The sequence below is a fragment of the Phaenicophaeus curvirostris genome, chromosome Z (genome assembly GCF_032191515.1).
Source record: "Phaenicophaeus curvirostris isolate KB17595 chromosome Z, BPBGC_Pcur_1.0, whole genome shotgun sequence".
NCBI classification, from domain to species: Eukaryota; Metazoa; Chordata; class Aves; order Cuculiformes; family Cuculidae; genus Phaenicophaeus; species Phaenicophaeus curvirostris.
The window spans coordinates 41,155,281-41,179,730 of NC_091431.1; the positions used below are offsets into that span (position 1 = coordinate 41,155,281).

The window sequence follows — 24,450 nt, forward strand, 5'->3', positions numbered from 1 at the left end:
ATCAGCTATTTCCAGAACCTATCAAATATTCAATGACAGAAGCAGAAGCTGAAGAAAAATGCTGCTCATAACATATAAAATGAAAATGCCCTGAGCACGGCTTACTCCAAAACCAAAGTACTACTTCCTTGGTTCTTAAATACTCAGTGTATTTTTTTTTTAATTCTGCAACATTTATCCAATTTTTAACATCTTCAGATTGCAATTTCTGTGTGATATCATGCAACATATTTCTGGAAATATTCATAACTAAAATTGTTGTTCCCCAAATTTAAAAGGCTGAACAGCAATGGATTATCTGTTAACTGAACAAATCACTGTCAGTATAGGATAGCTTAGTCATGAATTCCAGATTTGTACAGTCACAACACAATTAGAAGTAAAGGGAAACAGGATATGCTAAAGAAAAAAAAAAAAAAGAAATGTAAATGCCAGCTTTTCTGGCTAAAACCAAAGCAACAGAAAACCAAGGAGGTCAAGCTCTTCTCCATCTCCTTTGAGTGGTCTTGTAATTATTTTATTCCATGTCTCAAAGACAGCAATGGCAACTTTCAATTCCTACCAGTATGACCAGAGGATCCTGCTGACACTGAAGACGTGTAATTGAATGACCAATGCTAGCCTGAAATGATGATCACATGTTACAGAGAACTGATGTCTCAGCAGATGATGAGCAAATGATCCATGCTTGCAGCAAAATGATAGAGATCTCAACTCTAGGCCAAAGCCCTGATAAATGTACGAGTTGCAAAAGAATGCCAATAACTCTCCTGATACTGCATGGGTTATTATATGTTTATACCATGTGGGGCAAAACTGAGAAAGTCCATGTATCATAAATTACCTCATCTCCAACCCCAGGCATAGCTCAGGACTCAGGAGATTTCTCTAATCTCTCTTTGTTTGAGAATACCATAAACCAGTTGGAGTGTCCTTAAATCCTCCAGAGGGATTTAATGTTTCTGTTAAAACTGATGTTTCCAATATTGAATACTAAAATTTTTTGCAATGCTACCTTTGGTACTCACAAATGATGTTTTCAGGTGCTTTTCCTGCAAGAGGGAACTTCTGCTGAAGATTATTTACCTGCTTATGGGCTCTTGGGATGCTACCTGTGTATGTTTCAAGTCCTCTGGTCTGTACAATTTGTGTATCAGAATATATCCTGTTTGTCTTTTCCAGTAGCAAAAGAGAGTAATTGCACTATAGGCAAACAGAAGAGGTACTGGCTCTGTTTTATACTACCACGTAAGAGCCTCCTGGATTCCCTGCCTTGTATATCCTCACTAAAGAACAGCAGGAGATAAGAGGAGTAGAAGACTGTCAGATTTTCACACGTATCTCGTGCACTTGCTTATACTGAGTATTCTGTAACAACAGATGGTTGCAGAAGAATTTCCCCCATTTTCAACTTTTCTGCCAGAAAAAAACTGATCTTTTCATGGAAACACACAATGAAGACTATGTAACAAGACCAGAGAGCCTGTATTTGCTCTAAATTTGAGACTAAGAAAGCGTAATCTCTTTATTTTAGAACTATAGGTAACAGAATTTCAAACTAGTTTTCTAACAGCAGCAAGTCGTTTCAGTATTGTGTTTCTTGGACTAAGAAACAATATCTTCTTGTGTTTCAAATTCCATGAAGTGAAGTGATTTATTTAGGCGAACACAGGAGGGAAGAAATATTAGACACTGTTCAAAAGTCCAAAAATGAGTCATCTGTTATGGATTGTATGGAGCCTCTAAAGACCTGGGAAACAACCAGCTGGCCCTCTTCTGTGAGGAAACTGCACATAGACGTTAAGAATGAGACAAGGCATTAAATCCCAGACAATAAATGTAAATGGGTTAAGAAGCTAAAAGCACGCTTTTCTCTAGACAGAATCTTCTGGACAGAGAGTGAGCCAAAAGCATCTTTCCAACATGGAGACAACTCTATCTGCGCACAGCAAACTGTGCTTGATTCATCAGCACACCAGTTTGCTAGATGGGAGTAGGGGATAGGGGAGTGGTGCTGTTTTCTTGTTACAGGTTAGGTCACTCTGTTCTGCATGACTTTTCTGATCGAGAGAGGATTTAATGGGTTGTCTGAGGCATTCTTTGTCTGGACTGTGAGACAGCAGGACTAGCTTACCACAACGATACACTTTTTAATCAGCTTTTGCACCCCTGACACCTCCTCCAAATACTTTAGTAGACTAAATTATAATGAACTAATCCATTCAATATCTGGAAGCAGATTTTCTTTTCAGTTTACGAAGACAGCCAAATTAATTAAGAGAGGAACAGCAGTGATAATACTAACAATTAAACTTCAAATCTTCACACAGAAGAACAAAACAAGTTCTACTACATACCTTTTTATTATACTGCTGGGGTTTGCCTTCTAAATGAACAAAATCAGAGGGCTTTTGACTATCCAGTATTTGCTTTTTTCCTTGTTGTTTACTTCTGTGGGGCAGTGGGTCAATGTTTTGCACTGTCTTCATAATCACTGTTTCAAAACTTTCAGAAGCTGGTATTTCAGAGTCACTAGAACAGCACATTAAGGAAAAACACAAAACAAAGATAAATGTTTAAAGTTCCAAGCAGCCACTGCTTGAGGACATGGAAAATAACACATGCAAGAACGTAGAGAAACTAATGTAAAATCCGAACAGTACTAAGTTGACTTTTCAACAGATGTTTACAAATACAACAAAGAAGAAATCTCTGAAATTCACTTATCAAGTTCTACTCTGTCAAATGGAATCTCACCACAAAATGCACTATGGTCTGAGGCTTTAACTGCTTCTTAAAGGACAGCTTTTGCTACAGCCTACAAAAGTGATATACATTAAAAACTACTTGATATATACTTTGAGTCTGTGAACAGCTTAAAGATATAGCACATTTCTACTGTCTTTCCTTTTCAAGTTAGACAACAAAACAAGCAAAACCACAATATTTTACTCAATAACATTTTGCTTCAATTGAACTTGAGCTGTAGTGTCAGCTGACACAGAAATCACATTTCAGTGAAATCTCTGCATAGCAGCCCACTGGAGTGCTTTTAAATTCCGTTAAGTGTGGTAGTCCTTCTACTGAAATTGTTTGCCTGCGCAGAAAAACTGGACCTGCAACTTTCATTCTACTTCACATTTTTTTTTAAACTTGCACTCAACGTCCTCTTAATTTCCAGTTTTTCACTGTCTTGTCCTAGATTATAATTCGTTTTCTGATATTCAGTGAAGCCTACCTTAAAAATCTCAGACATATCATTTTCTATAGTGTCAGTGTCTATTCATCACCATTTGTGCAAACGGATTTGTGAAGGTATCCCTTGCCAGAAAGTAATTTTGATTTGTTACTGTTTAAACTAAGACACTTCAAAAGGGCACAACTGAGTTCAAATTAAGTTGCACTGTCATAAATCAATGGTTTAGAGATGGAGGCTACTTAACCAGAGAAGAGGCCTCAAATTGAAGAGAAGAGTTCATACAAAAGTATGTTTATACTTTCCAGAACCCACTCTGACACAGTAGTAAGTCTTATTGACTGATAAGAACAGAAATTGATACAATAGTTTGAAGGTGCTGCAGTAGCACAGAGATACTTTTTACTAGGTACGTTTCCCTCACTCGAATGCTTTCAAGGAACGTTCTATTTAGAAAATGAAAGGCTTGAATCCAGAAACTCAGAGATAGGTACTAGTGGTAAAGAACAGTATTTACTAGTAAGTACAAAAGGGAACTAAATGAAGATATTTCCCTAACTTGTTGAGAATGACACCTTGAAACATCCCCTTAGAAAATCTTCAGTATTCTATGACTAGAATTCCTTAAGTTGATATCTGTACAATTATCAAAAGTAGTATTTATGGCAAGCCACAACTGAAGCCATACAATTAGTTTCCATTTCACTTCCAACTCAAATTGAAATGACAATTTGCTCAATTTCTTAAAACCCAAAACATAAATCTCACTAATTGCAACAGAGAAACACTTGTTTCCTGTAAAATCAGGTCTGCAACATTAAATTAAACAAAAAAACCAAACAAGCTTTGCAAAAATAATAGCAACTGACAAATTACTGGGTTCTAAATTAGTTCTCTCCCTCAAGATGCTGTGTTCAAGAGCCCCCTATGTTGCATGGGGAGAAGCAGCAGAAGAGCTTCAATTGCCAGTGTTGATTTGCTCCATATGACATACAAAGCCAACATGATGTCTACGAAAAAAAAATCTGTTTTCTTTACTCTTTTGTCATCATATCTATATTTTGGGTAAATATAGGCCTGTGAAATCTCTTTACATTTCTATTAGGATAAAGTACTGAAAGACAAGGTGTGATACCCATTTACCTAGTGGCTTACTGCTGCCTCCTCAAGGATGTGCAGACAAATAGAAGCAGAAGTAAAAATTCTAAACATTTACAAAGCTCACCAGTGCAATTTTCTGAGGGCTTTGTGACTCGTGACTGGGACTCTATACAGTAACAATTACCTTTAAGGAACTAATTTTTAACCACCATTCAATTAAAGCTAGTGGAATGACTGTGCATAAAACATACATGAAATAATTAGTGTGGATGGTTCTTAATTTAAAGGATGTTAAACAGCTTGTAGACATTTGCTAGCAAGCTGAAATGGGTCATTCAAAATTTATCTAACTAAATTAAGGGGAAAAAATGTTTCTCCTCCCGGGTCGGCATGTCACAAGATAACTAAACCGACTTAGTAGGCTTGCCTGGGAATCCTTAGCTGTCAGTGGTGAATATGCAAAGGGCCAGCAAATTAAATCAACCTGCCAAACTGTCAATTTCAAGCCTCATGACTGCATGAAAATAGCATCACTGGAAGAAATCAAGCATTGCCTTCTTTTGGGTTTCCTGGCACCTATTCAAATACTCATGCAGTTGTGGCTAATTTTGCATGCAAATTTCAGTCAATAAGCTCAGAACAAGACCTCCCAAGATATTTCAAAGGATCTGACAGTATTTTTTTTGAATACCAAATCAACAGTAGTTGAAATTCAATCTCCATTTGCAAGTGCCTTACATATGCACAGTGTCCCCTCTACAGGCCTAAGTTAATGAGAGCCGTACCTGCTTTCACTCACATCCTCCCAGCCGTCCTCACTGAAGTTCTCAAATACATTACTCATAACCTTGATGGACTCTTTGAGAAAAGCTCCATGATGTCCCAAAGAGCTCTTTTTCTTGGCTGTTTTTAATTTAACCTTGGTGCCTGTTATCTTGCAATTACATTGCCCAGAGGTTGCCACTGCTTTGGCTTCATCCAGCAAATACTTCAGCTCCTTCACCTGACTCAGCAAATCTGCATTTTCGTTTGTCAACCTGTTAGCTTCTGCCACTTGTCTCTTCAAAGATGCAGCTTCTTTTTTCTGCTCATCAATCACTAACTGAAGTTCTGCTCTGTCTTTTTTTATTTCAGAAATCCTTTAAGTAGCATTTCCAGCTCTCTTTCCCTTGTGTCTACATCTTCCTTTTGCACTTTTAAAGATGCTTTCGAAGACTTTTTCTCCTTCAGTAAGTCTTTATTTACTTCTTTCTGTTTCTTTAATTCTCCTTCAATAGCTTTTAATCTTCTTTCCAGTTGTTGTACCTAACAAAAGTAATTTTAGCATTTTCAGCCTATCCAGTAGAAAAAAAAACCTGTTTTCAAATGCATTTATTATACGACAATAATAAATACAGTACAAGGACAAGAGCAATCTATAGTTCTTAATTTAAAAATAATTCTAATGTAACACAGATGAAAACATTTCAACTGCAATAATACAGCTGTTAAACAAAGGGCAGATGGTAAAACAAGTTAAAATTGCAGACAAAGTGACATGAAAGTTTAAGTATGCTAATGAACCTTCCTGATGCATCTTGAGCTCATTACTGATATGGTTATACATACTAATTGAATTTACAAAAACATTTTCATAAGGAAAACTATTTTGAAATAAAATTTTGTATCAGCTATTTAAATCAACAAGGTCTTTTAAGTGATTTTCAATGTTCTTCTGGAATATTTGTTTGAAGTTACCACAAAAGCCTGCAATTTCCAGAAATAAGAGACAATTTCAATTTTAGAGGATACTAAAATAAATATCTAGCTGGTGAGATTTTTCCAGAAGCTTGCAAAGGGCATCAGAGAACTACAGTGACAGGGGATGAGGACAAGGCTGAAGTACTTAATGCCTTCTTTGACCAAGTCTTTAATAGTAAGGAAAGTTGTTCCCTCTGTGTACACACCCAGGAGTTAGAGGAGCAGAACAAAGTTCCCATGATCCAAGAGGAGGTCGTTAGAGACTTGCTTGCCCAGCTAGTCACCCAGCAAGTCTATGGGGCTGAATGGGATCCACTCAAGAGTATTGAGGGAGCTGGTGGATGTGCTTGCCAAACCCCTCTCCATCACCTTCCAACAGTCCTGGAAGACTGGGGAAGTTCCACTGGAGGCTGGCTGATGTTGTGGAACAACAACTCAGGTGATCCTGAGTGCTATCATGAAGCACATGCAAGAAAACCGGGTGATCAGGCCCAGTCAACATGGGTTCACAAAAGGCAGGTCTTGCCAAACAAACCTGATCGCCTTCTATGACAAAGCGACCCACCTACTGGACGAGGGAAAGGCTGTGGATGTGGTCTTCCTGGACTTCAGTAAAGCCTTTGACATGTTTTCTCACAGCATTCTGCTTAGGAAACTGTCAGCCTCTGGCCTGGACAGGCGCACACTCTCCTGGGTGGAAAACAGGTTGGATGGCCAGGCCCAGAGAGTGGTGGGAAATGGTGTTGAATCCAGCTGGAGGCCAGTGAAAAGTGGTGTCCCCAGGGCTCAGTGCTGGGTCCAGCCCTGTTCAATGTCTTTATCAATGACCTGGATGAAGGCATTGAGGGCACCTTTAGCAAGTTTGCAGATGACACTAAGCTGGGTGGAAGTGTTGATCTGCTGGAGGGTAGGGAGGCTCTGCAAAAGGACCTGAACAGGGTGGATCCATGGGCTGAGACCAATGGCATGAGGTTTAACAAGACCAAATGCTGGGTCCTGCACTTGGGGCACAACAACCCTGTGCAGTGCTACAAACTAGGAGAAGTCTGGCTGGAAAGCTGCCTGGAGGAGAGGGACCTGAGGATGTTGGTTGACAGCGACTGAACATGAGCCAGCAGTGTGCCCAGGTGGCCAAGAAGGCCAATGGCATCTTGGCTTGTATCAGAAACGGCATGACCAGCTGGTCCAGGAAGGTTATTTTCCCTCTGTGCTCAGCACTGTTGAGACCGCACCCCGAATACTGTGTTTAGTTCTGGGCCTCTTGCTGGAAGAAGGATGTTGAGGCTCTGGAGCGAGTCCAGAGAAGAGCAACAAAGCTGGTGAAGGGGCTGGAGAACAAATCTTGTGAGGAGCTGCTGAGAGAGCTGGGGTTGTTTAGCCTGGAGAAGAGGAGGCTGAGGGGAGACCTCATTGCTCTCTATAACTACCTGAAAGGACGTTGTAGAGAGGAGGGTGCTGGCCTCTTCTTCCAAGTGACAGTTGATAGGACAAGGGGGAATGGCCTCAAGCTGCGCCAGCAGAGATTCAGACTGGATATCAGGAAAAGATTTTCACAGAAAGGGTCATTGGGCACTGGAACAGGCTGCCCAGGGAGATGGTTGATTCACCTTCCCTGGAGGTGTTTAAATGACAGGTGGATAAGGCACTGAGGGGCATTGTTTAGTGCCAGATAGGAATGGTTGGACTCGATGGGTCTACTCCAACCTAGTGATTCTGTGATTCTGAGAGTGAGTTTTGTGTTCAGTAACAACTTAGTTATTTTGGAGAAATATTTTTCACTGGATTTGTACAAGCTCCATCTCCAAATGCTCTGTATTTTTCTAAACGTGGGTAGGAAATACTATTTTTCAAGGAGCTATACTAGAATGCACGTGGCCAGTCTGAGATACTCATCTTGTAAAATACTCAGCAATTCCATCGTGGTGTAGAGATATGAAAAGTCAAAACTTACTCTGAAATTGAAAGTATCAAAACCATAGTATTTTTCAGCAAATGCCATCTGTATTTGCAAGGACATTTTGCTAAAGCATTTGAATTATTTTAAAACTTATGGAATTATTTATAAAGTGGGTACTACAGATTTGATTCAAATAAATAAGAGGTCTTTATGCACAGAGTAAATTACAGAGTAAATTAGGGCAAGAGCTGCTCAAATTTCACATACATTTGTGAATTTTATATTGAATTTGTGAGTTTGATACCAAATCTTTAATATGCTTGTCTATCTATTGCCACCTTCCTCTACACAAATTCATAGCAATCCCACAATGAATAGAGATTGCCTTACAGCTGAACAAAGTTATTGGGTGAAATTAGAAATAAAAGGTATTTTTCCAAATGCTTCAATGAAACCAGGGTCTGATAGTTTGTACCTTGCTACCCACTGATAATTAGTTAGACCAGAACCTTTCTTCAACCATCTTCCTAAACTGAAATTTTGCTATTAGTTCTCAGTTCTTTAAAGCAACCTTTTGCACCACTAGCTCTTAAAAGTCATGTATGACAGCTGGAAGGAAACAAACAATGAGTAGCTTCTACACTTATCCCTAAGGTACCATTGTAACTCCATATATTCATAGAAATAAAAATTATGTAGTACCTGGCAAACAAAATTATTGTTCTGAAATATAGATGATAAGCAAGCACTGTGTGACATTTCAGATGGTAGCATTCATATTATTTCAATTACTCACTCTACCTTAAGATAAATGAATGTGAGCACTTCCTATTCTGTGTGTTATTATTTTAACATGATGTTTGTCATTCAGTAATAACGAGATGACAGCCTTCATTGCCTGACCATATGGCAAGTGTAACAAGTATATGCAATCACATCATCTGCTGTAAATTACCATACTTCCTACAAGCTAATTCACAAATAAAAAATAAACAGACATACCAAAACTGACACTCAAAGTTACACATTTGTGTTTATTTAAGCATACTTTTAAAGATCTATAAGTAATGAAACAAACATTGTTCTGCAAATTGACAAACAAAAGGCATGATACTGTTTGAAGGATGTCTTTTCTTTGCAGCAAACAAAACATATGGTAAAATACAAGTGAGCCCTCTTAAGTGAACACCTGTTAACATACTAAACTACTTGTGTATGTTACAAATATCAATACAAATAGCAACTAGTTGAGAACATCTTCTGAACTTAACAGTGGTAAAATGCTAAGCATACGTTACTTGCAGTTTAAATATTTTTTTAATATTTAACATTATACTTCTAAACATTCTTCTAATTTTTCTGCCATTAACCATGTTTATTTCACATAACACATTCACACCTACTTCACTAAGAATCATTTCAGCCACAATTTCTGAAATCTGTATTTTTAATTAGGATAGGAAAATCACAGCCTAAATTCCCGAGCACTGACATATACATATGATTTTTATATGAAAATCTAGATCTGTTTACTGGGGTTTGTATCTTACCTTCTGTAATGTCTGATGTGAAACTTCTTTCATATTCCTCTTTGGAGTATTTTTCTTAACCTCATCATCTTTACTAAGTTTTAAAAGTGGCTCTACCAGAAAAAAAAAAAAATATATCAGAGAATAAATAAAATACTCCCAGTATTTGACTAAAATAATACCTAGACATTTTAAGGAAATGCGTTCTTTACTTCTGCAATTATTTATAACGTGGGTCTATTTTCTTGATGGGTCTTTTGGTCAGTTTCTAAAGAGTGACCTCTTTTCAAAGTGTTCTGTCACACAATTATGAATCTTTGTAGCATTACAGTATGTTTTTTTCAGAGTATGAGCTTTTCAAAGGTACAATAGATCTGCAGGTTAAAGACGCTATACTTTCATTCCAGTTTTTATTCTTTTATAGACTATTCCCTCTATGCCTTAAAAGCAGAATTCATTGCCTTTTTATCTACACAGTCACTACCAGTTTTGTTCTCTAGGTCTTGTCCCCTGCTAGGAGGATCAGAGTGATTGGTGAACAAAGCAAACAGTTTCAGAATTAGGATGGATAAAAACTTTAACCCCCTTTTTTGTTAAGTGAAAGATCATGTACTTCACCAGATAAATGACACAAATCATCTGATTGTAATGTGAATTCGTAACAATTAGAAATTGATACAACTAATGAGAGAGAACATGACTCTAAGCATCCCTCTCAGAGACAGCTATGCACTTTAGGTACTAAAAACCCCATAAAAAAAGACGTGTTGAAAATTAGATCTATTCATAGAGAAGAATGCTAAGAAAAAGTTTAAATTACTAATATGAACAGTAAATCATAAGTAAAAACCATTCTGTTTAGATTTGAACTGAGTGCTTAGCACTCACAAATTGCCCACTGCTCACAGAAATGAGCAATTACACATCTCAGAAGGACCTTTTCTTAGAATAAGAAATATTATGTTAAAGAACAAAAAAAACTAACACTGTAAAAACAATACAATACCCATACTTCCTTTCTTGTCCTTCTTCCCCCCAAACTGACTTAAAGAATTAATCGTAAGGGATAAATATCTGTGCTACATGGTGAAGGCCTGCTTTAGAAGTATCATTTTAAACTCCAAGCAGACACTCAGGTCACTTGAAAACTTTTGATTTATAAACAAAGCAAGGGTAGAAGAAAACAGTTTTACTCTCTGTAGATTCACAATCCTCTTGATATAAACAGTGACTAACAAGTTTGTTAGAGTGAATTAGACCTTTCTTTTGTCTTTGGAACATGTCATGGCCAATTAATACTTCTGTATTCATGAAATAAATGGAACACTATTCTAAAGATAATAAAAGCTGAAAAAGGTAAAACTATGCATCTGGGGAATATGTACCTTTACCTTGATATTAATATGTTAGTTCCCATGTTATTTCAGACTACAGTCCCCCAGCACAGTGGTACTGCATACATTTACAACATTCTTTAAGTAACACACAAAGATAATACGAACATGCTTTTCATCTTTTTCTAAATATTCACTCATTTGAATGTCTGCTGTAGCTTTTATATCAGCATTTACTGTACTCCACTGAAAAGAAAAAATATTTCCCATAGTCAAGGAAACTGATCAAAGCACCCAAGGTGTTACCTTTATCATGTGGATGTATTAAAATAGAATTTACAACTCTAGCTATAAATAAACATATTATAAGAGAATAAAGAATGCCACTGCAAAATAGACAGAAAAGACTGTATGTGTTCAGTATTATCACAGAAGTCACAAGCAGCATCAAATAAAATCAAAGGTCACTGATGCATAACCTTTTCTATTGAGCAAAAAAAAAAATGGCCTGTTTGGCCCCCTTCCCTCCTTCTTCCTCCTGTTATCTAATTGTTCACAGAACTGGTTAGGGAGCCAATGAAACAGCATTGCCTACAACTGTCTGTCTACAACACCAGAAAGATTTAATGTATCAGTCTATCCAGCAAGACTCTGCCTATCATATTCCTACATTATAAAATATAAGGTTCTCCCTCAAGGAACAGAACCACAAGTCATAAACCCTACTATCTCCAGTTATCAAATTACTGTGGTCTAACAGAAGTATACTTATGTCCCACTGAGAAAGCACAGCTCACTGCCAGCTTTAGAACATAACACTTAATTCCTAATTAATAGTCACCAAAGCTGATAATGAGTTAGTTCAACATTACTGCCAAAATGGTACTTGAACCATGATACTACAGTTCACTACTAGTATTTGCAGAAAGCTTTCTTACACAGAGAAAAACCTATCAGTTTCAACATAAACAGAGCTCTGTATTAGTCATGGATAGAGTACCTCATCATTGATAACCTGAGTAAATTCATGTCAAGTTTCCTTTTAAAAGAAAAGAAAACATACTTACTAAAACTGCAAGCAAAGTATATTTAGACCATATCAAGTTTGGACTCTCAGTAAATTACAGATAACAGAGCTGAGGTTGTACGTTTATTTGGGAAGAGGAAGGCTTTTGATACCCATTTTAGGGCAGAAGGTGCATACACTTTCTCAGCGTATGAGCAAGGATTGCTCACACACACTCATTTATGCTCAAGGGTGGACATCCAATTTCAGTCATTATGGCATGGTCCTCTAGAAAATGTTAACCAGTAGATAAGAGTGTCCACCATACTGTAATATCCTAGGATTTTCAAGGGAACAACAAAGAATTACTTTTTATAGACTGGATGAGCAACTATTTTTATATTTCAGTTGGTGAAAGTTGCAAAATGGCTGGAATCAGCTAAGAGTTATGAGGTGACAAGAAGTGTTACTTAATATATCTCTTCGGATTATAAAAAAATTGCTGTTCAGGTAAATGATACCAATAACAATAAATGCTGGAAAAGTTAAATAAGATTTGCTTACCACACTTCACTAGTAGTTTAACACTTTCCCTCAGTACCAAATAACAACAAATAATCATCACACCAATAGCCAAACTAGAAGCATGTATCCAACTACCCACTTTAAAAAGATAATACATTTTAGTCTGAAAAGAAAATTAACAAAAAAAGGAATAAAAGATTAATTGTTAAATTAAACATTTCAAGAATAGGCAGTTTCAGGGATCAGATTGTTTCTTTGAAACTCATGGTCGTTGCTCAGCAAGCCTCAGCTTCTTCTCACCATTAGTCGCCTTTCCACTTCTTTCTGTGCAAAGACTGACTAAATTGTCGAAAACAAATAACTGATGTTTAAAGGCAGTATTTGAAACCATCACTAGTAACTTTTCAGCTATACTGGGGGCTTTGAAAGTAAGTAATGAAGAAGTATGAAAGAAAACACTATCTTCCAGCTTTCAGCAGCTGGATATATTCGCTTAGTTTTATAGGCACTCTAATACAATTTTAAATTAAAGGAAGAAAAAAAACCTTTACTTTTAATTGAAGTGGTCAACAGTATCAGAGAAAAAATCCCACCAGCCAACAGGAGAAAATTGGCATAAAGAATGGTAAGGCTTTATTGCTAAAAACATGCAGAGTACTTCTCCAGTCTCTCTCTTTGCACAACACTGTGCATAAAGGATTCACCACAGATGTAACACCCAGTCGGACTATAACTACACGTTCTTGAATACTTCTCCCAGAATCATAGAATCACCAGGTTGGAAAAGACTTCTTAGATCAGTGAGCCCAACCATTCCTATCTGCCACCAAACCATGTCCCTGAGCACCTCATCTACCCATCTTTAAACACCTCCAGGGACGGTGACTCAACCACCTCCCTGGTCAGCCTGTGCCAGTGCCCAATGACCCTTTCGGTGAAAATTTTTTCCTGGTATCTAGTCTGTATTTTTTTTCTGATATCAAGGTGATTCATGAACAGCAAATAATACAAAGAATCTGAGTAGTTATGGAGACACAGTGGCAACATACTACCTATCTGACAAACCCATCTTCACAGAACCATTGGCTACTGGAAAGATTTTAAATATATAAATAAAGATATTTAAGATAAATTCTTGTAAGAGCTACACCATTTTGATTTACTTTCAAATTCACATACTTTGTGAGACTAGTATTTAAAAAGAATTCTAAATGAGTTTGAAATTTTTGTATCACCATATTTCAATATAGCAAAACCCACTTCAGATTCTGGAGAAAGCTTCATAAACATATAAATGTATTTTAGGTTTTACACACACATACGGATATACACATTTTTACATACATATACATAGATATTCTAGACAGAAAATAACTTATTCTATATGCAGCACATACATCTAAGTTGCAAGTATATATTAGTGTGTATCTCTATATAAAAATTTACATTGGTTTAATAGATATGTGAAGAACTTAAGGACAAATATACTTTGAAATAAGAATACACAAGGCCTTATGCTTACAAAATCACATTCAAGAAAAAGAAATTAACTTTTGGAGAGAAAATAACCTTAAAATTAATATTTCTGATAGACAATACATAAACATATAGAACACTATACCTTCCTTTTTTGTTGTAAACAATACTATTGTGAACTTACCCGCAGATTGGTGGGCTTTCATCTGATCCAATTCTTCTTCATGATTCAGTCTACAAAAGAGGAACTTGAAAATAAGAACCACTGAGCAATCACATAGACACCATTAAGAAAAATTAAACTATTATCATACCAATGTATTACTGGAGAAAAAGTTGCCAACACTCAGGAATTAGTCCTAGTTTGACAACACTTAGCATACTGAAAACATAAACAGTAATTTGTACAACAGCTGATAAAAATTTATAAATCTGAATTTACAATTCACAAATCTGAATTTACGAAATTCATATACAATGTTGGTTGTAACATACAGTAAGAAGTTTCAACTGGTTATTTTTAGGTAAGGAATTCCCTGAGATGAAAAGTAGACTGGTAGGAGGTGGAATCATGTTAAGAGGGGAACAAGTATTCAGTCTGAAGGGAAAACCACCAGCCAACCATGTGCAGATACATCTTAGCATTCCTCTCTTTCAAGAGACTATTACAGAAACTTATTAATAGAATCTTCCCTCCCCTTTGCTAGCTCTGATCTAATACTATACTACTACTCTACTTTATTCTGTACTATCAACCAACTATGGTCTGTACAGCAAAACACCTGAATTACTTTTTTTTATTTTCTTAAAATTACATACAAATAAAGTTGCAAGGATACCAATAATAAATATTAAAAGTCAAATTGGCAAATGCTAGAATGAAAGACACTAGTTAAAACAGTACATTCTTGTGTTTTCTGTCATTAATTATGAAAATTCAACTATATAGTTGCACACTATTTTAGCAGTAAGCTCACCTATTTTAGCCTAAGATCCTGCAGCACACAGAACAGAGGTCAATAATTTAATATAGAATCGCAGATTCACAGAATCACCAGGTTGGAAAAGACCCCTTTGATCATTGAGTCCAACCATTCCTATCAATCACTAAGCCACGTCCCGCAGCACCTCGTCTACCTTGTCATTTAAACACCTCCAGGGACGGTGACTCAACCACCTCCCTGGGCAGCCTGTTCCAGTGCCCAATGACCCTTTCTGTGAAAAATTTTTTCCTAATGTCCAGCCTAAACCTCCCCTGGCGGAGCTTGAGGCCATTTCCTCTTGTTCTGTCCCCTGTCACTTGGGAGAAGAGGCCAGCACCCTCCTCTCTACAATGTCCTTTCAGGTAGAGAGCAATAAGGTCAACCCTCAGCCTCCTCTTCTCCAGGCTAAACAACCCCAGCTCTCTCAGCTGCTCCTCACAAGACTTGTTCTCCAGCCCCTTCACCAGCTTTGCTGCTCTTCTCTGGACTCGCTCCAGAGCCTCAACATCCTTCTTCCAGCAAGAGGCCCAGAACTAAACACAGTATTCAGTCTCACCAGTGCCAACAACAGAGGGAGAATAACCTTCCTGGACCTGCTGGTCACACCGTTTCTGATACAAGCCAAGATGCCATTGGCCTTCTTGGCCACCTGGGCACACTGCTGGCTCATGTTCAGTCGTCTGTCAACCAACACCCCCAGGTCCCTCTCCTCCAGGCAGCTTTCCAGCCAGACTTCTCCTAGTTTGTAGCACTGCACAGGGTTGTTGTGCCCCAAGTGCAGGACCCGGCATTTGGCCTTGTTAAACCTCATGCCATTGGTCTCAGCCCAGCGGTCCAGCCTGTTCAGATCCCTTTGCAGAGCCTCCCTACCCTCCAGCAGATCAACACTTCCACCTAGCTTAGTGTCATCTGCAAACTTGCTAAGGGTGCACTCGATGCCTTCATCCAGGTGATTGGTAAAGACACTGAACAGGGCTGGACCCAGCACTGAGCCCTGGGGACACCACTTGTCATTGGCCTCCAGCTGGAGTTAACTGCATTTACCACCACCCTCCGGGCCCGGTCAGCCAATCAGACTTCTACCCAGCAGAGTGTGCGCCTGTCCAGGCCAGAGGCTGACAGTTTCCTAAGCAGAATGCTGTGAGAAACTGCGTCAAAAGCTTTACTGAAGCCCAAGAAGACTAAAACCACAGCTTTTCCCTCATCCAGTAGGCGGATCACCTTGTCATAGAAGACGATCAGGTTAGTTTGGCAGGACCTGCCTATCATGAATATGTGGGTTTTGTTTAAAATATAACCTCATATTCTATACAAATACATTGTATTTTAGCTCTGTTATGAAGGTTTATTGCTGATTTCCTCAAAGCTTTTTCTGCTGTACTCTGAACAGCGGCATCTAACTACTTCACCAGAAATCTATGCTTTACAAAGTCCTCCTGAGATAAGGCAGAGGAAAATTGGGCAAAAATATATGCTGACTTAAACAAAGCATTTTTTTAAAAAATAGCCTTTCAGTATATACAGTGTTTTAAAGGACTTTATACATCTAATGCATCTCTTGCTCAGCTCTTACTCTAAGTTTTCTAATTTACATTCAAGAGTCTCATATCAAGTACAAAGAAAGTTATAAATGTGATAAGTTAAAGTAACTTGCTTTGTATGACACATAAGATATGATCTGTTTTCAGGATCTCTTAGCTGCCTTCACACATTGACTTTCTTTTCTCTTCTTTCACTCTCCATACCATAATAGTCATCAATTTCTATAACACAAACTACAGTGGCCTTAACCATCACACAGTCCTTACTACTCATTGCAAGTTCACTTTTTGTGCTGAATGATAATATGTGTGCTTGAAAAAACACTCTGTTTACATAATTAAAGACTGTATTTATCCTAGAGTGAATATGAAAGTGTGAATTAAAGATATTTTAGAGTCTTTCCTGCATGAACTTCTGTCTCTTGAACATGTTATTTTTCAGCTTTAAAAACATTATTACTAATAACACGTTTATGTGCATATATACATACATAATACCTCCCTAAACACTACGGAAGAAGCATATCATGATAATTGTACAAGAGTTTTTTAAAAAGTTAACTTTTACATAAAGATTTTTTTAAGGAAATAAAAGGCATGCAGAAGTGAATAAATTATATAAAATAAGTAAAGGGGTAGGCTTCTAGTCTGAATATCTGAAGCATTTCCAAATATATTAATTTGCTTGTGAAAGTCCCAAACTAAACTTATATCTAAGCTGGAAATATTTCAGGAAAGCCTATATAAGAAATTACAATGCGTAATACAAGATCCAGCCACTCATGCAGGTTAATGGCTGGCTTGCATGAACACTAAAAATGCCCAGCTAGGCTAGACCAGAGTTGAGTCTATCAACAACGAGTGCTCTGTCTCCAGCAGAGTCAAAAGCAGATGCTTCTCGGGAGAGAGCACAAGCCTAAGAGCTTCTGTTGTCTGATTCTAATTTTCCATCCTGAAAGTTGCATGTAAGTACTACCCTTTGCTTCCTCTGCTTCATCTGGTTTCCTATTGCTAAAAGGAGCTTTTCTCCAATCCCTCAGGAATGAAATTTCTTTATAATCTTCAATGGGCAACCTCGTCAAAGGCAATTGGAAAACACAGATCAGATTTTATTTAGATGGTTACTGTCACCCTTCTGCAATTCCAGCAGGTTAATAAAGCAAGATTTCCATTTATAGGAAATGGAAATTGATGCTTCCACAGCAAAATAGCATCGGTTTGTGCTCAGTGATCTCTCTTCCACCCCAATATTTTTCCTTTTTTTCCTCCTCTTTTTTGCTACAGAGGCCGCTACCTTCCCAAGTATGTAAGCACTCAGGCTTACTGGTCTGCAGCTCCCCCTGGAGCCCATTTTGTAGATGGACTTTACAGTGACAACCAGCCAGTCAAGTGGCACAATGACTCTTTAGAATGAACTTCAAAAAGTTCTATCAACTTGACCTATCCGCTACAAAGAATACATGACTTGTGGGCACCTTCTTCGCATCTTCAAAATGAAAGACTGATGCAAAGATTCACTGAGCTGTTCTTTTATGGCATTTCAAACCCAATGTGTCCTTTTAGACTGTTATCATTAAGCAAACATACACATTTCCTTACTGGCGTCTTTTTAATTTTATTTAAGTAAAATTTTACTATCACTATTATTTAAGCACCTTTAAAAATGACTCTTCAAGAGGTTCTTTAGCCTTCTCATCTTTACACTTGCATTTATCCTGCCAGTGTTTATTGCCCTATCTGTTCTCAGCAATGTAAGCTCGAGTTTTTCATGCTTACCTTTTTTCTGTGAGGGCCACAGAAACTTCCTCACCAAGTCTTTACAGAGAGCTTTTTAAGAATATTTTGGGGTACAGGTTGGTTTGGCTTTTTTTTTTTCCAATTTGTTTTTTTCAAACTACAGAATATATTTGAGCTACAGTACCTTTTTTTGACAGACTCCAGCTGTTCATAGCCTTTCTGTACTATTTGTTCTAGTGTTTGAGGTGGGTTGTGGTTTTTTTTGACTAGTTGCTGCATTTTTATGTGGTTCCTTTTTTGAAAGTGAATATTCTTTTTATCCCCAGACTAATTGATTTGGTCCATTCCCTCACTCTCTTCTACTACTGGTTAAAAAAACAAACAAAAAAAAAAACCAAAACCAAAATGAGGCAAACACTACATGAAACCATCTTTAAAAGGGATGAGATGCAGGGGAAATACAGGCCTGGCCTCTTTTCCATGGAAAGTTATAGAGCAAATAATCCTGGAAATCATGTCCAGCCACCTGGTAGACAAGACAGTGATTAGAAACAGCTAGCATGGATTTACCAAGGAAAAAATTTGCTTTACAAATCTGATCACCTGTGTAAGGAGATGATAGACTGTAAGAGTAAAAGGAGAGCAGACAACAGTGTTTACCTTCAATCTCGCAAAGCACTCGAGATTGTCTCCCACCTCCTCACTGACAAATAGTTGAGAAATATACTGAAAAGTCGGCAAGGTGGCTGGAAAATTGGCTGGACTGTTAGGCTTAAAGCATGGTGATCCACGGTGTGGAGTTCAGCTGGCGGCTAGCAATTAAAAGCGTACCTCAGAGATTCATACCAGAGCCAGTTAGTAGGGACATCATTAGCAACCTCAAAGATGGGTTATATTGACTCTGAACAAGTTAACAGATGACACAAAACTGAGAGGAGTAACTGATAAACTCTCCAGAGGGCTGAACTGCTGTTCAGATAGACCTCACGGGTGGAAAAAAACAGGCTGATGGGAACTTCATGAAGTGCACAAAAGTCCTGCCAGAATAACCCCTCAAAAACCAACCAGCTAGAATAACAGGTTTGCAGAAAAAGCAGGGTCCTAAGCAACAAGTTGAACATTAGTTACTGACATGCCTTTGTGGTAAAAGCAAAGAACATACTAGTTTATGCAAGAATGGAATTAATTGGTTTACAAAATCAATTTTCTTCAGCACTTCTGAGACAGTATGTGCGGCTATGTCTAAGAATAGCTCCTCTGAGAAAGACATTGATGCATTCTCTCTAATGCTTTCTGAATTAAGTTCTGGATACCACCCAAAATAAAATCCAAAACAGTATTTTTCCTTTTGGATTCTAAGACTAATTGTCCTAGAAGAGTTACTTACTCCATACAAATTTGTATCTCTGCATCTTGTCTTGGCAAGATAATGGATAATGAGGCAGGCTCTATGTGAATAGTTGAAACCCTTTGTAATTACAGCCTGTCCTTCATATCTCGCTGAAACTCGCCTTGCATTTCTGCAGGACCGTCAGCATCCTGATGAAAAGATCAGCAGTACAATCTCACTGCTACTTACATATTATTAAAGTAGAGGACTCCTATACAAAAGCATTATGCAATGCTTCTTATTTATGTAACAGTTGTTTGGTACCATACTTAAATAATCCTTTTCATACAGCACCACTCTCTCATCAGGTAATCCTACTCTGTCATTCCTGCAAAGCTAGTACCCACTTAACCCTGCCCTGACAAATAACCCTCCTTCCACTGGGACATCGAGATGCCCAGTGTGTCAGGACTGTCCATCTGATACCAAGCAGTCTGCCTTCACATCTTATTTTTTGGGCTTCTAGCACAGAAGTGTATTTGTGAATTATCTCCTCATTCTGTTGTTTAATATGCCAGTCAGCTACTGTCAATGAAATTTTAAAACAGCTTTCCTTAACTTTTGTGACCTCCCACTACCAATACCCACTTCCTTCTATCCTTAAAAAGAGTCCTTTTACTGCAAGAGCACTCCTGGTGCAAGAGTTCACTGATAGATCAACTAGATGGCTGGTCTTACCTCATTCATGGTCTTGTCTAAGAGATTAGATTATCCCTTGCTAAGAAGATGTTGCCCTATCCAAAGAGCTATGCTCTTTGTAGCAGCACCTATAAAACATGTTTTATATGTAGATAATCATACATGTCACATTGAGACAAACTGAATAAATCACATTCCACTGGGGAAACTGCTACCAGCATGCTTATTTTTTTCATTTGATCCGGGGAAGCTTACACATGTACAGCTTCCCTTTTTGAACTTTTTGCTATGCTATGCTATGCTATGCTATGCTATGCTATCCTTTGCAACCCTACCCTTTGCTACGCTATCCTATCCTTTGCTATGCTATCCCATCCCATCCCATCCCATCCCATCCCATCCCATCCCATCCCATCCCATCCCATCCCATCCCATCCCATCCCATCCCATCCCATCAATCAGTTAGTTAGTTTCCCAGTTTCTTTTGGTTTTTCTAATCTCTGAAGCCCGACTGTCTCCAGTTCACACTTCTGTCTAGTCTTGAATGCACATATTGGGACCCTGAAGACCAACACTACTAGCATTGAGCAAATTTCTAACTATTTCACTCATCTGGGAACAGATCCTATACTGATTTCTACTCAATCTTTTCTTTCTGAAAAACAAATAAAATACAACAAAACCTTCAAGCTTTATTTGCTACTGAATTTTTATGGCAAATACAGTGCTAACAGAGAAAAATAAGAAAATATAATCTGTACAGTCATGATACATATTACATTAATTACACAAAACCAGAAGATAAAAAATGAATGTACATGTAATTGCCACTTTTTATCACAATTGCATACAGTCAAGTGTTTTCTATCACTCATAAATCTTTTCACATTTCAAGGCAAATAGATCAAAAAATGAACTGTGAAGAATTATATAGAGAAGCATGCAGATCTTTCTTCTTTTCTGTTTGTTCCCAACTCAGTAGTAAAATGTGTTCTGACACATTGGAATATTTTTGTCATGCAACTCTAGCTAGAAGTCATCAACAAAAGGCACTTGTATATGCAATTAAAAAAAATACGCATCTAGTTCAGTCCTCTAAAATTCACCACAAAAGTAATGTAGCCTGTATATTTTGTTACAAGAGTTCAGCTCAACAAAAAGGAAGAAAGGGTGCAATGCAGTCCTCATGAAGAGTACTACCTTTTAGAGAGACAGCACAATTGCTACCATCCCCAAGAACAACCAAACATCATCAGTTCTAAGAACCATCAAAGAGTATTAAGTAAGAACCTCCTAAGGAGCAAGAAAGGGCGTAGAGGAATTCAAGGCAACTGAAGAAATCACAGAAAACTGAATTATAATGCAATACTAGAAGAAATGACTCAACCTGAAAGAACATAGATGCAAAAAGTTGGGGTGGGGGTAAAGAGATATTTACTTACCAGTCTATCATTTACACCATTATCTCCCTTACTGTCCCATCACACAGATGTGCCAACCTAATAGGTAAGAAGTCATTTATGTTTATGAAACTCTCCCTCCCTACCCAACAAATATTTCAAGTGGGTCTGAAGATAATAATCTGTGTGTGATATTTTTCCCTCAAAAGGAGGATTATCTTTAACAGGTTATGTCTGCCCCAAGAGTATTTTAAATTATCTACATTCAACTCTTTCACAAAGCACATTAGGTAGAGACCTGTGATCCAGTTGCATGGATTCTAGTGACATGAGCTGCTTTCCTCACTTACTGAGGGTGAAATGATTGCCTCTGCCTTCAGCTCAAAGGATAAAAAATAAGCTCTGTGTGTAGTAATGCAGAATACTAACCTCCTGGAACTAGAGAGTGAGGACAACAGTTCCAAAGTTCAGATACTGAGAATAAAAGCTTCAACACTATTTTGGCAGATGAAGCTAATATTAGATCTAATTATGCTATGAAAAGAAGAAACACATGATGTTTTGATACTAACTGAAAGAGGATTTCTCTGTGCATTGAGAAACCTGTGTTTGATTTATCAAGCGCTGAGCAAAGGGCATCATGTTTATGTCATCTGAAAAGATCCAAGACACAAACTGAACCTGAGAGATAGAATCTTTGAAGTTATTTCTAAAGCAGAATGGTAGTTTTTTTATAAAGTATTTCTAGCTAATTGTAGTCTTGAGGCATGGATATTAAAAGGAAATCTTTGAACCAATGTTCATATGTTCGAACTAATGTGTATGTGTCTACTCCATCTTTTGACAGTGGAAATGCTGGGAGTTGAAGATGTTTCAAAAGTAGGCAATTTTGAGGATGATGTGACTTTCAGATGCCTTACATTAATCTTCATTTAACCGTGCTTCTAGCAGTTTTTGTGGGATTGCTCCAAAAATTTCACATTTTACGATTATATACAACTACATGCTTGATTTGACAGAAGAAATAACAGCCTATTTTAAACTTTTTGTATCTGGTAGCAAATAATTTTTCTCCAGATAAACATAAATCTAGTAGTTACTAAACAAAGTGAAAGAAATAGTAAATTTACATTGCAGGTTAGTTTAATCATCTTCCCTGTTCCAGATTATAATACTGACTGGCACAAGTATGTAAGCATAATTCCTCCCCCCCTAGGGAAATTCAGCAATGAATGTATGAATGAACTTCAGGAGAAAGAACCAATCTACAAAAATTTGGAAACAATCAACTGTCTGCTGTGTAGAGCAGTAACGTAGAACATGGAAGATGCTTTCACTTTACCCTTTCAAAAGCCTCCTAATGACACTACCTAAGTTGATGAGTGCTTCCTAGTTCTCTTTTTCAAAGCTTGTATGATTTTGCTTGAGCAAGCAAATAAAATACATAGCATATGAAATTTATAAATCAGCGTTTTTTCAGGAAAATTAATTTTCTGCCTCCTTAACAATGTAATGTTTAAATTCTGTTGTTGTATTTAAGTTCGTGTGTTATTTTCAGCCAGCACCTCATGAACATCTCAGTATTATGCCTGCCGTTACAAAATTATAAAACTTCAACCCTCTAAGCATTTTACAAGACAGATTTTAAGCTCCATTTGTAAAGGGAAGAGTTAGAAACTGCAGTTCACTTAAGAGATGGCAGATTTTACAAAAGGAGAAATATGAGGTATGCAGGTTCCAAAATGCTGCTAGGCAAACGATACACAACATAAACTAATGAAAACATTAAACAAGGAATGAATAAAGAGTAAGTACCCAACCCTGGAGTTAAGGTTAATGAACTAGGAGGGGAAAAAGAAAAAAAAAAGATAAGAGGCTTGTCAAAAAACCTAATTTAGACAACAGAAATTATTAAAGCTCTAAATTGAATACATACATCAATGTAGAACTCAAAAGAAAGGCAACAGTAACCATAACAGGAAAACAAAAAATTTTGCTTTGAAAAAAAGGCTTTGCTCTATAGATTTAAGAAAGATAGACCTTTGAACAAGAATTCAAGAACAAATGATGGGATTTGAATTCAATGGTAATATGGAGGTGAAGAGCTAAAACAAACTAAACTGATTTGAGTATAAATTGATTACTTTCAGCTCACGGCAAATTCACATCTTTACAACTCTGCATCTTTTCTCTTGGCAAAGTCAAAGGCTTCTACTGCATTTTAAAGTCTTTGCCACATTCATGCTCTGTACTCATTGTACTATTCAATTCAACTTTTAAAAAGCGAAGTTCCTAGGATATAATTTTAAACAATAGAGAGATGTAAGACATGACCTTTGTGCAGATGTTTATCAAATACTGTGAAGTATTCTGACAACTTACACAACCATTTATATTGATACGTGGAGTAGGTGAAACCTTGCAGGGTGTTGAAACTCCAGAATTCTATAAATACATTCTTAACCATTAACAAACTGATAAAAGTACTAAAAATAGAGAGAACACAAACCAAATTTCAATGTATTTTAAAACAGATAAAAACTGTTCCAAATTGTCTCTGAAAATATGCATAATACATCTTCTAGCTGTATACATGAATAACCTTAGGCAAAGGACATGCATTACTAGGAAAACCTATCAGCAATCCAGATGACAAGAAAATAAGTAACTGCTCAGTTAAACTTTATTAAGTTTCATTAAATTCAAAATCTAAACTCATATATGCAATGATAATGCTAACAGTGAGTCACTTCTAAAAGCCTGCAGTCTTGAAATTGCAGCTATCACTTGGCCTGTATCCAGATGTATTCTTTACACTAGTAAACCAGTAGACTGAAAAAAATCCAGAATTTACAACTCGTTCCCAAAACCCATCTTGCTCTTATTTATACTCAAATGTTGTATTTTCTAGCAGCTTTGCTAAATCTGAATAATAGCCCATCAGATAGGAGAAAAG

General features: G+C 37.3%; 1 protein-coding gene across 1 annotated transcript in view; it reads right to left on the bottom strand.

The window, feature by feature from the left end:
• CNTLN (centlein) overlaps window positions 1-24,450 on the bottom strand; it is a 194,554-nt gene that overhangs the window by 57,843 nt on the left and 112,261 nt on the right. The window contains 5 exon segments of the mRNA XM_069880520.1: window positions 2,358-2,532; window positions 5,083-5,440; window positions 5,443-5,602; window positions 9,485-9,576; window positions 13,989-14,052. Of these exon segments, the coding sequence (XP_069736621.1) occupies window positions 2,358-2,532; window positions 5,083-5,440; window positions 5,443-5,602; window positions 9,485-9,576; window positions 13,989-14,052 (849 nt within the window).